The sequence below is a fragment of the Cottoperca gobio genome, chromosome 1 (genome assembly GCF_900634415.1).
Source record: "Cottoperca gobio chromosome 1, fCotGob3.1, whole genome shotgun sequence".
NCBI lineage: Eukaryota > Metazoa > Chordata > Actinopteri > Perciformes > Bovichtidae > Cottoperca > Cottoperca gobio.
This window is the reverse complement of record NC_041355.1, coordinates 24,012,647-24,030,596: the sequence shown is the minus strand read 5'-3', so window position 1 is coordinate 24,030,596 and position 17,950 is coordinate 24,012,647. Positions and strand designations below refer to the sequence as shown.

General features: G+C 38.5%; 1 protein-coding gene across 1 annotated transcript in view; it reads right to left on the bottom strand.

The window, feature by feature from the left end:
- sorcs3a (sortilin related VPS10 domain containing receptor 3a) overlaps window positions 1-17,950 on the bottom strand; it is a 207,764-nt gene that overhangs the window by 28,693 nt on the left and 161,121 nt on the right. Inside the window, exons 19-22 of the mRNA XM_029437432.1 lie at window positions 11,565-11,751; window positions 9,214-9,347; window positions 7,788-7,911; window positions 7,172-7,284 (exon numbers count right to left, since the gene is read on the bottom strand). Of these exons, the coding sequence (XP_029293292.1) occupies window positions 7,172-7,284; window positions 7,788-7,911; window positions 9,214-9,347; window positions 11,565-11,751 (558 nt within the window). The remainder of the gene's footprint in view (window positions 1-7,171; window positions 7,285-7,787; window positions 7,912-9,213; window positions 9,348-11,564; window positions 11,752-17,950) is intronic.

Sequence of the window (17,950 nt, the reverse complement as noted above, 5' to 3'; positions counted from 1 at the left end):
TTTATACTTATTTTTATAAGTCATTGTTCTCTAAATTCAGGTATGTTATTTGATTGAGGTATTCCCTATTTTATAGTCATTGTTGTCTAATTCTGGTACGTTTTTGATTGAAATAAAAACCAAACAACTAAGAATGTATTATTTCATACCATATGCTGTATTCTTGCACCAATTGGTGCTTTATATTTACTGAATGATATACACACCATAAATGGTGTGTACGGAGGGAATTTGTGAAGTAAATAAACTCCTGATTGTATTGTGTCACATTTAATGATTATCACATGTACTCGTCCACCTCAATCAAAATGTATTATTGCACAACATGTATTTCTGCACAAATGTATAATGAGCACTATATTAGTTATGAATGTGAAGCACTGTAGGTTCTCTTCAAAGAGTTTCAGGTCTACCTCCATCTCGCCACAACAAGACTGCCCACCAAGGGGCATAACCGCGCCAACATGGACCAGTGAGGGACGACGACACCATTCTGTAGAGAATATAGCAAAATGTTTATGATGTTTTTGTACCACTTTCACTTTTACCAACAGACAGCTAACTGGCTCTTTATTGATTCGGACTGTGTATTATGTATTATTGTGTACTATATGTAATGAAGGAGTTACTTAGGAGGTTTTATCCTCCTTCTCTTAGCGACTCTCGCTAAATCCTCAATTCTTTACGCTCCGTTCGGCTCTGCTAACGTTAGCTGCTGCAGCTCGGCAGCTAGCGATGGCATCTCCCTCTTCTGCTCTCTCCTGCTCGGTGTGTTTCATGTTTAGCTATTGCTCTGCCTCCTTTAGTGATAATGGTACGTGTATTAAATGTAGTTTATACGCAGGGTTGGAGGCGAGTTTTAGAGGGATAGATGAGCGGCTCCGCACCATGGCTAGTCAGCGGTTAGCAAGTGTAGCTGTTAGCAAGCCCCCTATAGTCGGTGCGGGTCGACCAGTGGTATCTCCTGTTAGCTGTCCCCCGGCGGGACCCGAGCAGCCGGGAGACTGGGTGACTGTCCGAAAGAAGTGTTATCAGAAGCCCACGGTTCACCACCAACCGCTTGCTGTTTCTAACAGATTCTCCCCACTCAGTGACACACCAGCTGAGAAGCCAACTCTGGTTATCGGTAGCTCAATTTTGAGATACGTTAATTTTGAGACACCAGCGACGACAGTGCATTCCTGGTGCCAGAGCGGGCGACATAGAAGCACATTTGAAACTGCTGGCTAAGGCTAAACGTAAATACAGTAAGATTGTTATTCACGTCGGCGGTAATGACACGCGATTGCGTCAATCAGAGTGTACTAAAGTTAATGTGGAGTCGGTGTGTACATTTGCCAAAACAATGTCGGACTCCGTAGTTTTCTCTGGTCCTCTGCCAAATCTTTTGAATGATGACATGTTTAGCCGCATGTTATCATTCCGTCGCTGGCTCTCACGGTGGTGTCCAGATAATGATGTGGGCTTCGTAGACAATTGGCGGACTTTCTGGGGAAGACCTGGTCTGATTAGGAGTGACGGCATCCATCCTACTTTGGCTGGAGCAGATCTCATATCCAATAATATTACAAAGTCTATTAGTGGACCTAATCCATGACAACCCAGAGTTGAGACCAGGACAAAGAGTTGCAGTCTTACACACTTCTCTGTGCTTCTTTCCGGGCAGTCACCCACTCAAATCCCCATAGTGACTGTGTCTGCCCCATGACCACTGAAACTAATCAAGTCTATGGTTAACAGAAGAGGAGCTATACATGAAAACCTAATTAAAATAAACACCACCGCTGCAAGTGCAACTAAATCGAAAAATTCAATGTGGGCTCTTAAACATCAGATCTTTATCAACGAAAGCTGGATTGGTAAATGATTTAATATCAGATGATAAGATTGATTTATTTTGTCTCACTGAAACCTGGCTGAGACATGAAGAATATGTCAGTCTAAATGAATCCACTCCACCTGATCATATTAATACTCACGTTCCTCGAGGTACTGGCCGAGGAGGTGGAGTTGCGGCCATATTTGACTCAAACCTCTTGATCAATCCTAAGCCTAAACTAAACTATAACTCTTTTGAAAGCCTTGTTCTTACGCTCTCAAACCCAACATGGAAAACAATAAAGCCAGTTTTATTTGTTACTGTGTACCGCCCTCCTGGTCCGTATTCTGAATTTCTATCTGAATTCTCAGAATTTTTATCAAATTTAGTCCTTAAAACAGATAAAGTAATTATTGTAGGTGACTTTAATATTCATGTGGATGTTGATAGTGATAGCCTTAATAATGCATTTATCTCAATATTAGATTCAATTGGGTTCAGTCAAAATGTACATGAACCAACTCACTGTTTAAACCACACTCTGGACCTTGTTCTGGGATATGGTGTTGAAATTGAAAGTTTATTAGTGTGTCCACATAATCCTCTTTTATCAGACCATTTTTTAATAACTTTTAAAGTCCTGTTACTGGACTACAAGCCAGTAGGCAAAATATCCTACGCTCGATGTTTATCTGAAAGTGCTGTGACTAAATTTAAGGAAGTGATTCCATCAGCACTTAATTCAATACCAGGACTCAATATCAATATAATGGAGGACTCCAATGCTAACTTTAGTCCCTCACAAATTAATTATCTTGTTGATAGCGCTGCAGCCTCACTGCGAATAACACTCGACTCTGTCGCTCCTCTAAAGAAGAAGGTCATAAAACAGAAAAAGAAAGCTCCATGGTTTAATTTACAAATCCGCAAACTAAAACAAAAGTCGAGAAATCTTGAAAGTAAATGGCGTTCCACTAAATTGGAATAATCTCGTTTAGTCTGGTTAGATCATCTTAAAACGTATAAGAAGGCTCTCCGTAATGCCAGAGCAGGTTATTACTCTTCCTTAATAGAAGAAAATAAGAACAACCCCAGGTTTCTTTTCAGCACTGTAGCCAGGCTGACAGAGAGCCACAGTTCTACAGAGCCTTCTGTTCCTATATCTCTCAGTAGTGACGACTTCATGAGCTTCTTTAACGATAAAATTATAATTATTAGACACAAAATTAATCTCCTCCTGACCTCAATTGGTAATGACTTAACTTCAACTGTTGGAATTTTAAAAACATCTGTAACTCCTGAAATATATCTAGACTGTTTTACTCCAATCAACCTTAACCAACGAACTTCAACAATCTCATCGTCTAAACCATCAACCTGTCTTTTAGACCCGATTCCAACTAAACTGTTTAAAGAAGTTTTACCCTTAATTAACACCTCGTTATTAAATATGATCAACCTGTCTCTATTATCTGGCTACGTACCAAAATCCTTTAAAGTAGCTGTAATAAAACCACTTCTTAAAAAGCCTAGTCTTGATCCAGAGGTTTTAGCCAACTATAGGCCGATATCTAACCTACCCTTTCTCGCTAAAATCATTGAGAAAGCAGTCGCAAAACAGTTGTGTGACTTTTTACATAATAATAGTTTATTTGAGGTTTTTCAATCTGGATTTAGAGTTCATCATAGCACAGAGACGGCACTGGTGAAAGTTACCAATGACCTTCTATTGGCATCAGACAAAGGACTTGTCTCTGTTCTTGTCTTGTTAGACCTCAGTGCTGCTTTCGACACTGTTGATCATGACATTCTACTACAGAGACTGGAACATTGTGTTGGCATAAAAGGAACCGCACTAAGCTGGTTCAAGTCCTATTTATCTGAGCGATCTCAATTTGTACTTGTTAACGATAAATCCTCCATGACAGCCAAAGTCAGTCTTGGAGTTCCGCAAGGTTCTGTACTTGGACCTATTCTATTCACATTATATATGCTTCCTTTGGGCAATATTATAAGGAACCACTCTATAAACTTTCATTGTTATGCGGATGATACCCAATTATATCTATCAATTAAACCAGATGAAACCAATCAATTGGCTAAACTTCAAGCATGCCTTAAGGACATAAAAACTTGGATGTCTAGCAACTTTTTGATGTTAAACACAGACAAAACTGAAGTTACTATACTTGGCCGTAAACGCCTCTGAAACGCATTTTCTAATGACATAGAAGCTCTGGATGGCATTAACTTGGCCTCCAGCACCACTGTAAGGAATCTTGGCGTCATCTTTGATCAAGATCTATCGTTTAACTCCCACATAAAACACATCTCAAGGACTGCCTTCTTTCATCTACGTAACATTGCAAAAATAAGACACATCCTGTCTCAAAATAATGCAGAAAAACTAGTCCATGCATTTGTTACTTCAAGGCTGGATTACTGCAACTCATTGTTATCAGGTTGTCCCAAAAAGTCGCTTAAGACTCTTCAGTTGATCCAAAATGCAGCGGCACGTGTATTGACAAGAACAAGGAAACGGGATCATATTACTCCTGTATTAGCTGCACTGCACTGGCTCCCAGTAAAATACAGAATAGAATTCAAAATCCTTCTCCTGACTTACAAATCAATTAATGGTCAGGCTCCAGCATATCTTAAAGATCTCATAGTACCTTATAAACCAACTAGAGCATTACGCTCCCAGACTGCAGGGTTACTTGTGGTTCCTAGAGTCTCTAAGAGTACAATGGGAGCCAGAGCCTTCAGCTATCAAGCTCCTCTCCAGTGGAACCAGCTTCCAGTTTGTGTTCGGGAGGCAGACACACTCTCCACATTTAAGAGTAGGCTAAAGACTTTCCTTTTTGATAAAGCTTATAGTTAGGGCTGGCTCAGGTTTGCCCTGGATCAGCCCCTAGTTATGCTGCTATAGGCTTAGACTGCCGGGGGACACCTCCCTGCTCTCTTCCTTCTCTTCCTCTCTCCTCCCCTCCCTCTCTTCTTCTCCCTCTCTATCTGTATGCATTTATGTAAATGTTGTTACTAACTCACCATCCGGGGTATCATCCCCGGAGTGTCTGTCTCTCATGTGGCAGGTTGCCACTGATAAAGTTTACTTCAGGATCATGAATCGTGACAGCGCCTGCTGACCTGGTCCTGCTGGACACCGGGAAGCCTTATTGACATTTTCCTGGATTTATCCATACTTTCTATTTCTTTTTTTCCAACACAACATAATTTCTGTCAAATGTTGTGTTTGTACTATGTTGTTTATCCCGTACATACGACATCTATTGCACGTCTGTCCGTCCTGCGAGAGGGATCCCTCCTCAGTTGCTCTCCCTGATGTTTCTTCCATTTTTCCCCCTTTAATTTTGGGGTTTCTTTTAGGAAGTTTTTCCTTGTGCAATGCGAGGGTCTAAGGACAGAGGATGTCGTAACCTGTACAGTCTGTAAAGCACACTGAGACAAATGTATAATTTGTGATATTGGGCTATACAAATACATTTTATTTGATTTTATTTGATTTGATTTAGTCATCAAGAATCTGTCAGAGCATGATTTTAAAGTCAGAGATGGGAGTCACCGGCAGTCCTCATTCTGTGGAAAAATACATTCTACAGCTCCAAAGTTTCTTTCCCTGGACAGTGTCTCAGACTAAGCTGTGGTGGAGGATAAAACAGAAAGGAAATTCTGTAGAGACTGTAGATTTTGCCAGTCAATTTGTGTTCTCTTTATAGCCGGTATGGACAAAATTACAGCAGTATTGCCAATTGTTAAACTATCGTTCCAGGGGCTTAAAATGATCGGGTTTTGAGGAAAATCTTGAGAACAAATATGTGTAAATGTGTCATTTTACAAAACATTTATTTAATCAGGGTTTTAAATTGTTTTTTGTTTTTTTTAAAGCAAGCTGACATAGCTATGATGTGTGGAGGGGTTTATGTGTCCATAAATCCATCAGTCTGACAATGTTTTTAATACAACTATTATAAAAACAAATTACAAGACAGAAGTGCTTGTGAGTCACGTTCATCAACATTGTACCCTATGACAAGCATGATTGGCAGGAAAGAGGTTACGTGAAAAGAGTAAAACAGACGTAAAGTAGATGAGACGGCGCAGGCTACAAATTGTAAGCAGCACAAAATGGTCAAATGATCGTACATTATGGCACTATACATCATACACTCTACATCGTATGGAGTACAACATTATTGTACACGTACGCGTACATATGGCAACGCTGAATTACAGCAACCAATAACTCTCTGCTATGGAGTGGAACATAGCTGACAAATATTAATAATAATAATAATAATAATAATAATAATAATAATAAATTGTATTTATAGGCACACTTTTCATTTGCGTAAACAAAACTCAAAGTGCTATATTGATCAAATTCTGATAAAGTGGAGAAACATTTTTAAGATGACGATGAATGTTATTGAATGAATGATGATGAAGTTAAAGTAGCAAATTTAAGTAACTTGAAACATGTCACTACAATAATGTAACAGGTGCAGCCCTGAACCTGTGTCTATACAGCGTTGTTAACATCGATTCAGACTAAATAATTCAGCAGAAACGTGTTACTTCTAATCTTGATGGAGCAATATATTTTTGATTAAAAAGTACCAGAAGGAAAAACTAAAATACAATTGTTGGGGCAAATTGTTTTACTTTACACATCACAGGCCAGAGAAAGGGAAATCAATTGGCTCAAAAGCATGGACCTGCTCTAGGTTTTCCAGGTTATTCATGAGATCCTCTTCACCCATTTAAAGAACTCCTACAAAAGCGCCCACCTGCAGCTTTAATGCTCAATGTGTTGGTAAGATGCCCAAGAGCAAAGCACAATCAAATGCAGTTCGCTATTCACAAGCTGTGAATAGGGAGATGAGTAGCACTTAACAATGATGGGTGAGCTTCCCACACACACTGAGGGCACTTGCACCCCTCCTACAGTACGTTCAAGTACGCTAACACACACGCATACACACAGACATTAGACACGGTGACAGGTATCGTCACTCATACAAAGTTCCCATGCTTGAAGTTCTAAGAACGTTTTATTGGTGAGTTTTGAAATGAAAGAATCAGTTCTCATGAAGCCATCTTGGGTGAGAAAGAAGGCAGAGGCGTCTTCACACCTGTCTGATGATAAATCACAGGGTGGCCCGAGGGCGTTCTATTGCCGCACCAATGAGTATTGGGCAGCAAAGGTAATAGGGGTATAGGAAATAATTGAGAAAAAGCAGGGTGAGAAAGACAATTCTAGATAAAAATGACAGACAGAAGGATGGACGGAAGAGAAAGGGAAGGACAGAGAAAATGAAAATCACTCACTTGGAGCAAAGCCTTCTTAATTACTCTCCCCACATCCTGTCTCCACTCGGGAACGTCAGGGTTGAACTCGTCCAGATTAGGCGAGAATGATAAAAGTAGAGATTTGAAGAATTCTGTTGAGGAGAGTCGGGGAGAATCAGCCATTAATTCACTCGGATCCGGGGGCATTATTCTCAGGGAGCTGTGCCAACTGTCATTTTGCTCAAGTTGAGTTTCAGGTAGTTAACACTTGATGGAAAAGAAGAGGGTTTCTCATATCCCCTGCACTTCCCTTTGGCTAAATGTACCAGATGCACTTCTAGATAATTAGAAAATGTCACAGCTTTATGCCAACCCATCTACTGGTAATAAATCATTTCATTTTACTGATACTTGCTGTCGGATTACTTAGTTTCAAATGAAGACATATTCTTAGAGGTTCCAACAGTGATGTGATATATTTTACTTAAGTAGGAGGCGTTCTATTTCAAAAACATTTTACACACGGCGGTGTCAGAATATGACAGTACAATGATCTGACTAAAGTGGCTGCATTTTCTGAACCTATTAAAAACTAAGAAGGTGCCAGCAGTACTTCTTTTAGCTATAGGAAACAATCAAAATAACAAATACTGACCTTTGACTGCTATGGTCTTGGTATCCTGCAGTATAGTGTTGGCTACAGCCACTTGGACTGTGATGGTGTGCATGCCGTCGTTGGGGAAGGTGTGTGAGATACTCCCGTCCAACGTTATCACGGGCTGCAAGAGCAAAAGGTACAAAGTAATGTCACACTTCTCAAACACATGGACCATGCTTTATTCTCCAGACATGTTTGGTTATCTTTCCTTAACATGACCTGTATATGAATTACATCCATTAGTGGTGCAATTTATAGATGACATGATTTGTTAGAGAGCAATATGAAGTTTGGTTAAAGTAGGGTTGTGTTGCAGTGCCTTGTTAGGCGAGTGGTTACAGCGTATGTCATAACAATAGATCATACCCCTGTCTCTCTCTCTCTCCCATTTATACACTGTCATCTGTCAAATAAAGGTTAAAATTCTAAAACCAAAAAGTGTGATAAGGTCAACCATAGATTGACTTCAAAATTAGGTAGTTGTACATAAGTATTAAGAGATGAAAGAGATTTGAAAATACTGCTTTGTAGTGACGCTAGCAGCATAGCTCTAGGGGCAATGTGGTCGGATGGACAGTAATAACTTTGCAGATAATTTTTGAAATCTTTATTTATTCAGGGAAGTTTCACTGCCTGACTTGACCATGTTCACACATCTAGCGCATATAGGTTTATGACCAAATAGCTACAAAACTAATGACATTCCCATTATCGTCAACTGTACTTTGCGTTGACTGCTAACAAATGTTCGCATGCTAATACAGTATGTTAAACTAAGGTGATAAACGTAATCATTAGCATGTTAGCATTTCGTGATACAGGAGGTTTACCCGGTAATTATGTTCCCTGAATAATACAAGTCTTTACCAGCAGAGAACCAACATATTTATTATTAAGAGAGACAGTATGGGAGCAACATAAGTGTCAAAGTTGGATTATCTGGTCTGGGATAATAACAACATTTATGACACTAGTTAGCGCAACTTTCTATATTAATCGTGTCAAATCACTCTATTTCACAGCGTAATTAGCTTATAGAAGGTGGTCAGCAGCAGCCTTTGCTGAAAAGGCTGGAAGGATTACAGGTAATTTGGAGGAACAGCGGCAGCCACAGCACGTCAAGTCTTGATCGAAAGGTTGTCAGGAAAATGTAATTGAACGAGTATAATGATATATTCGTCACATGAGTGATTGAAGAAAACTGGAAGCAACCTCTGATGAAGTCACAAGAGTGGAATTTTTTTTTTTAATGAACCCCACGTCTGTACCTTACTGTAATAAACACTTATCACAGTCTTCAAGTCAAGGTGATGTTTTCTCAGGTGTAATTATTTGATTCTGACAATGGTTAGCATTCAGTATGTGCATTTCAGTTTCACAGAGCTGAAATGTGTACTAATGAGCCTTTTCCTACAATAATTACCTCAGTATTGTTGCCAAGCCACCAGAAGTAAGTAACAGTACGTGAGTGACTGGGTAAGACCACTGCAGTGATGTTCACCTCTTTGTTCTTAATGACCACGAAGGGAACGAGAAGCTGGACATGCTCCACTGGACCTAAGAAAGAAAGAGGACAGAGAAGCCGATATTATGCATGGCTATTTCCATCGCGGCACACTGGAGTGTGCTTTTCATTTAAATATGAAAAAGCCTTTTTGCTTTTCATGTGTAGCATAACTGCAACTACAACTGCATTGTGTGGTGCAACTCAGTGTAGTACAATAACTATAAATGGGTGGGGTAAAAATGACGTATTCGTCACTAATATAATTTTCAGTCGACACAAAAGTCGTGGTCATAAGGATTGAAGAAACTCTAGAGTTTAAAGGTTATTATTTCTGTAAATTGACTTAAAACAACCTCTTGATCTCATCCACACATCTTGTCATTATTGTCCGCACTTTTTCTGTCACCGTTGTTCATGCAAGTTAGCTAACATGTTCTTCAGGAAGATGAGGTTGACATTCTTAATCCTAACTACAAAGCCATGAATGAGAATGTTTTGCAGAAATCAAGAACATTTTGAGCCACTGCAGCAAAGTTCATTAAATAACATTTCCTCATTATGTTGATAACATAGTGACTCAGACATACGACATCAAAATAAAAATAAATGCTTACTTTGGCAATTTAATAGTATATAAACCTATTTTTTGGAGACATCACAGTCATTCTGTCTGATGTATTGCTAACATTAGATTAATAGGCCTGTCGAACAGCAAATTCATTCCCTGGAACTGACCTCTTAATTTTGGCTTGAGTAATTTAAAATGGCAGATAATCAAATGTTTTTCTGATGTATAGTGACATGAACATATAAATATAAAGTGGTGACAGCATAAACTCCCTTGAGGTAAAAGGTCCTGTAGGTCTGTAACAATTTTATAGTGATGGCAACTAAAAAAAGTCCAATTCTATCACTAAAGATATTTTGGCGCCATCATCTATTTTCGACATGATACCTTCTGGATAATGCTACAGACCTCCCCACTAAGAACCTAATAGGACCTGACAGGGGTCTGGCTTGCTTTACACTAATCTCAGGGATGAAGTTCCCCGCCGCGGACAGATGTAATACACTACTTTTGTGGAATGCTCCAACGAAAGGTTTGTGTAGTGCTGTGGTCTGAGGCGTTCGTCTCGCCAAGGCTTCTGTTAGCTCTCATCCTCTTTAACCAGAACTAATCTTTATCCCTACTTTGAGATGCTCAGGGTGTGTGAGTGTGTATGTGAGTGTGTGTGTGAATGAGAGAACGAGAGAGTCATTTGGTGTTAAATATGCTCAGCCGAGAAATCATTGTAGTGGTATTTGGCATTACCCCAGCTGAAATTATTACCGTCAGAAATGTATAAATACAGAACGTACTGGCTGACACATGAGGATTGCAAGAGGTTAAATCAGAATGAGCAAGACAAAGACACGATTTAGCACATACTGAAAGGAGCTTGTATAATTCTCTTGGAAACTTAAAATGATACACTATTTTATTGCTGTCTGGATAGACCTGGAAAGCATGACAATCCTGTCCTTTGTTATGTGTTCTGCTGTGTTAAATCTGTTCCACTTTAAAATGAGCCCTTGTTCTTCTGTTTTATCCTCAGATAACTGGCAATTAATCGCAGTAGCCTTACAGGCCCACTTTTCATTCTCTGCCCACAGTGAAACCTTGCATACATTTGTTGTGACCGTTCTTCCCAAAATGATTTGTGTTTATCATAGCTGCTGTATTATATAATCCTGAGTAAAGGTCATTGCAGTTCACTTCAGATGAGTTTAGCATGGATCAACAGTGTGGCTGTCATTCAGTGGAACACAACATAGTTTAGCACCTGGAGCTATGCAACATAATATGTACAAATAAAACGAGAGGCAAATGGCCCCTTCCCCACTTTCTACCCTCCTACATCAGGCGCCTTTGCTCAGACCACACCCATCTTCAAAGTCAGCCTTCATTTTGAGCTCAACTACAACTATCTTGCACGGTTGCAAAGGAAAACAAAACAATTATTTGATGGCCCAAGTAGTTTTCAAAATGCACAATACATTTCAAACCCAGAGTTGGAATACTATCATAACCAATGGTGAAAAAAAAGAAAGTTAATTGCTTTAAACTCAGATGATATTTGAAAGTGACTCAGATTATTAACTATTCGCTGATCTGGCCTATCATGAAACAATAAAAGTGGGGGGACAAAAGGTAATGTTTAAAAAAAAAGATAAAAATGTAATCCAACTTTTTTAGCAAGAATTGAAATTGAAACAGCAGCACTTACATGTGACATGCAGGAAGAGTGTTGTGGTGTCATAACCCAGTGTGTTCTCTGCCAGCGCCGTGACACGGAATATTCCAGCTGACTTGTAGACGTGTTTGATCCCCTCCTCAGTCCAGCTCAGGTTGGAGTAGGACACGGCTGTGCCATCGCCAAAATCTAGCTGGATGTTGGTGCGCATAGAGTCACCCTGAAACACAGCACAGCAGGGCTTCATTCAGATACAGATAAACACTGTTCACCACCACAGATCGCCAACGCAATCATCAGGTGGCTGACAGAGGAGTCCTGCAATACAGAGAGGAAAACTAGCAAAAGGCCATCGGAAATGACAATGTACTCCATATAATGTACAGAACAGTGAGTGGTCTAATGATGTCTAATGATGCTGACACATGGCCCACAATAAATGGAGCTTCATTAAAGATATGAAGCATGAATACCCTCTATACAAGACTTCTGTAGGTCATTTCAAAAGACAAATAATATCACATTAGTCAGATATAACAGTAAGGCCAATGAGTTCCTAAAACTGGGTCCAGTTTCAATCTCAAGCTCAATTCTAGGTGATTGCACATCAGTACCCAACTGATCAGATCAGGTCGGCACTGACCAATACCATCCCCTTTAAGAGCAGAAGACCAGAGCCAGAAGGAGAGTGTGGAGGATGAGAGAAGCTGCTCTGTATGTCATGAGGTACGACAGTGGATACTTCTATATCTCTACCAGACTTTAAAATACTGTATATTGGGCTTCTGAGACATTTCTTCTCCCCAATTTCACTGATGCTCGGTACCAATGATGTTCTGGGCAGCTTTAATCTCCCGTTGTAGAGCCCTCCTGCCCTGGGTCGTGCACTAACCATGCCAGTTTGCAATGTGCTCCAACATCCAGGCTGTGAATTATTGCCTGAGAGCTCGAAGTTCATACAACAATTTGTATTTACTTAAATCGAACCTTCTCTAACCAAATATTCAAAGCTAATGGAGCTTGTTAGCTTACAACATCTGGCAGGAAGCACTATCTGATTCATTCACATGAAAAGAGACTAAACTTGCTTAATGTGTAGATTATTTGCTATTTTAGGAATTCTCATCAACCGCCTACATGCAGCTTTCTACACTAAAATATTTCAAGATGAATTTCACTGTTACCAGAACTAACAACAATTGAAACATTATCACAATGTTTTGCATAATGAAAAGCAAAAAAAGTGCTTTGTAGTTGTAAACCACAGATCTGTGTGGGCTTCGATCACCAGAGCAACATTCCCGACACTCTTGGTGAAAGCAGATCATTAAACCCAACACAGTTCATACGATAGATTTTCTAGTTTTAAAACCACAAATGAAAGCTTTAGTTAACTGCACATATGTGCACACACAGCGTTCCCCATTTGTAACATGTTACATGTCATAAAATTAAAAGCTGGCACTTACAAGCTCTTTGCAAATGTATGTTATCAATTTTAAAGTTACAGTATATAATTGTAGTTGTGTAGTTGTGGTTAGATATAATTACATAGTTAGGAAAGTACAGTTGTTCTTTCAATTACATCTCTTTCAGACTGAAAGTATTTATGCCTCTTCTCTTGTGTGAAATTATTACAGGTGGTTTCAAAAGTTTTGTGTTAGAACACAGGCTTTAAAACGTGCATCGTTGCTCTCTGTTTGGCAGACATTTTGCAAATACTAATTTGCAAAACAAACAGTTTGGTAAACAGTAAATTCAAATGTGAAAACTCTTGGAACTTTGTTCAAGGAATCCTTGCAGACAGCTGGTTTGTTTAGAAGTTAATCCATTCAGCGTTGTAATGATCTGGATGCTTGTCTGTCAGTGTACTGTGTCCATCAATGTCCAAAAAAAGAGGTAGAGAGATCATTTTGAATTTGTGTCAGTAAGAGTGTGCACATGTGTGTCTGTGTTTATCCACCCCATCCCGCCATGTTTGACTTTGCATGGTGTGGCAGTCTTCAGCTGCCTGCACGGTTTCCTCAGGGAACAACATCTGGCACTAGCCGAGGATCAGCACACAGCGCAAGTGTTGGTGGCTCCAGCTGCTGCAGCGACCAAATCTGCACTTGTCCCCCCCAGGCCTGCGAAGGCAAACTCCCAGCCTCCCCTTGGCACATTGCAGCGCAACGCTACTGGGATCTTCATTTGTAACACTGCAAATGCATGCCGGCATCAGCAAAAAACTAACAATAAAACAAAACAAATACACCTTTTGTACATTTTCTCTTTCTTCCTCCTTTGCTCCTTCTATCCCTCGCTACCTGAGTCCTTTATTCGCATGCTTCAGAGTGCGAAATCACGGGAGGTTTAGCTGAACCTTCTAGGGATATTTCATGTCACGTTGCCTGTAAAATGATATCTTTGATAAGTGACTGGAGAGAATAGAGAACAGCTAAGAACAGGGCCTGACAGTGCAGCCATTGTTGAGAGCTGTAATGAGCTGGCATGCATGGTGGCGCCGATGTCACTCAGCTCTTCTCGGTGTCTGCTGTCCATTCTGCGTTCACGTTTGCTCTCCATATCAGCCACAATGGGATTCACTTATCTGCATGAGACTTATGCTGACCCGTCTCTCTAAATGTCACTCTTTGTGTGCGTGTATCTCCCAGGGCTGAGCAGATCCAAACACATCAGGGCTGGAGCCTCGAGGCTGGGACATCGCTGTTGGTTCGCAATGAAAGCAGTGTTGTACGGACTGACAAGGGTTTGGACACACAGGGCCAGCTTTTGTTCAGGTGTGTGTCAAACCTGAAACCACAATCTCAACGTGACATTTGACAACAAAACACATGGCAGCTGGGAATAATTCTGGCAAGTCATTTTGGTTATTTCCTCAGTAGACAGAGCACGTTGATTTACTGCAGTGAGAGTTATTGAATGTACTGTAACATGTTTAATTTATTATATTAATATTGTTACTGAAAGATTTGATACAATGTATTCTTCTTATGATCAATAGCTTTTCAAAAGAGGTGAGAAAAGAAAAGTTCAAAGAATATCTATGACATAAAATATGACTCGATCCCGGATAAGCGGTGGACAATGGATAAAATAAAATAACTTTAAGTTGAAATGCCTCAAATACATTTTCTTTATGTTAACAATGAATCAAACAGGGTTGTTTAGTGTAAAAGGTGGAATATGATTAAGCTATAATCATTCACTTAGCACATTGTGATACATTTGTAACCACAGTTGTGAAATGGAAATTTAAAAAAAATGTTTTATTATTATAACATTTTAATTAAATGTAATATTATGAAGCTAAATCTGAGCCGAAAGTTTTGATAATTAAAAAAAAATAATTTAAACTGAAAGTTTTGATCTTAAACTTTGAAAAATACAATAATTTATTCAAACTAGAAATAAGTGTATGAAAAGTATTTTTCAGTTCTATGATTCTTTTGAATAAACTATTTACTAATTATTTATTAAACTCAAAGATCAAAATATATATGAAAGTGAAAAGTGAAAATAAATAATTTATTCAAAATAATTACAGAATAAAATAAATAATATTTAACTTAAAAAAAACGTTTAATACATTAATTTCTAGTTTGAATATATTATTGTATTTTTCAAAGATCAAAACTTGAACTTTCAGTTGCAATTTATTTTTTCAAATGATCAAAACCTTTGGCCCGGATTTAGAGCCATACATTATGAAATGACCCACATTTTTGCATTTTTTGAACAGATTATTTTTCATGAATTAAAATATTTCTTCCAACAAGATAAATCATTTTCTGAAGGAATATAAAAAATGTTTGGGATAACAGATCATTTCATACAAAAGCTCATTTCTAGCAGAACATTCAGTTTATCTTTTCATGAAGCTCATTTAATTTTCTTAAATGAAAGGATGTTTTTCCCATTTACGCCTTTGTTTACATGTGAATGGCAGTGCAGTTAGTAATCTATTATATCTACATTAAAAACATGTTGCTGCCTTGTGGTTGGAGTATGTGTTCACAGTAATATGGTGTCTTAAGAAGCAGCAGTGATTGTGCGTTACTGATGAACAGCTACAAGTAGGGAAGTTAAATGACCACCACGGAAATTTCTTTAAAATAAAGGCCAGATCTAGAAAAATAATTAATTAATTAAGTGTCCAGAGACACATATCATATAAATGCTAATGTTACTCTGTAAGTGTAAATAGCCAATTGTTTGCTAACATATTGCCAATAACAATTTTTTGTGAGGTGGTAATGTGTACATAAATGTGTTTACAGCTTGTTCTGCTTCTTCCAAGTGGTGAAAGGATAATAAAAAAAACTACTGCAGCTTTAAACATTACATTTTGACACATTCTTGACTTCCATTAACTAACTGTAATGATTACTGCGATGAATGGAAAACCTCTTTCATGAAACAAAAAAGGTAATTCAATGCCTGTACCCCGTGGGAAATATGAGTACAAAGATGTTTACTTTTTATGCTTCTTCAATCAACAAATTCTTGCCAATAAGCCAAATAAGTCAGGAAAAGTCGGTCTAATATTACGACAACACAGTCTGTGAACATGAGCGGTGCAGTTAATGTTTTAGGTGGGAATTCTCAGTGGTTGAACCTGTCATGTTCATTCACAATGACGATCACAACACGCCGGCAGGAGATTCCATCTAGCTTTTCCACTGGGGCAGAAATAAGTTTCACAAAAAGATAACATGAGCAAGAACAACTATAGAACATTTTCTCCCAAATGTGAGTCAAGTGTGAAACAGAGAAGTGGCTAATAACTAAATGCAAACTGACAAAACAATTGTTAGGCAGATCACAGGGAGCTTATCCAACTACTGTGCGTGTCTGATCAACTTCTACCCCATTTGGTGATTATTGAACCGGGGAAGCTATGTAATGTAGCGATGGCCACACACATGGGAACGCCATTTCAAGATGAAGACTAAGTGACTAAAATAAGACAATTCAATAGTTATAAATACATTCATTCAAGTGTTAATACCTTATGGGGACTATTAAAAATCTTTTATAAAACCTAAAACATCTGCAGAAAAAAGAGAGACATTATTTTCATCCACTCTGCAACTTAAGCCCTGAGCTGGCAAAGCTTCACTTACTTAAGTAGTGGCAGCTAAAGTGAAGCCAAATAGGATTCCTGACAACACTAAAGCAAGCGGGAAGTCCGTGCTCAGTCTGTGTCACCGTCTTCTGTGATCTGTTCTACTTGTTGATTAAAAAAATAATCTTGACAATAGTGACCATAGTGACATATATTAAGCTTCATTCTGGTGATTTCTTTCTGCAAAGATTTAAGGTGGAAACACAAAAGCAGGGAGCAGGTGACAATTCAAATAGTAAACATATGATGAAACATAATGTAATACTCAGGCCTTCTGTATTTCATTCAAATATTGTTTTCTCCAGTCTATGAACTTGTCCCTCCTCTTTCACGCCTTTTGTTTTGGGGGAGTAATCTCTTCAACTGTGCATGTGGTTCTGATTTTCGTCAATGATAAATGAATTAATTTTAATTGATGTACAAATCCGTAGAACTAATAGCTCCTATGTGTTTCAGCAAGATTTCTGAACATTCAAACCATATCCCATATATTTGTGTGAAAAGTAATGTATATGGAATAAAGTCGTTGTTAATATTTTAAGATCTGTTAACTATTTGTGTATCAAATACATTAAATAGAAAATTATGGACAACAGTGTTTATAATTAAATCATTTGATCAAAATGATTGCTAAGGACATGTCCCTACCATCCCTAATAAATTCTACACTGTTGTTTGTCATTGTGCAGTTATTTGTATTTATGTTGTCATGCAGTTATTTGTATTTATGTTGTCATGCAGTTATTTGTATTTTAAGCAAATATGAGCTCATGCATTTCAAACAATGCTATATTCCTCTGAATTCTCGTTTCACCACCAGCCTCCTATACATTGCATACAGTGTACCTGTACAGTCTGTAAAGCACACTGAGACAAATGTATAATTTGTGATATTGGGCTATACAAATACATTTGATTTGATTTGATTTGCATACTGTAAACACCAAACCATGTAAGTGGCAAAGAGAAAATAAAGTGTCTGAAACTCCCTGTGTCTCCTTCCTTTGATGCCAAAATATGGAACGGCAGTTCAATTCTCCATGAATTGTTTGATAATTGGTTGATGTCATTCAAGCCAATCACTTCTCTTCGCATCGCTTAGTGATAAGTCAGTCGTTTTCACAAAGCCCATCTGAAGCTGTAATTATTGTGTTGCATAACAGGTTTCTCTACCATGTACCATGTGGTCACGCAAATCTTATCATAACCCAAAACATTTGTCCATTTAAAAAAAATGATTTCTTCCTTGTTTTTATACACAAATGTCCACCACATAGTCTTTGACAAATTA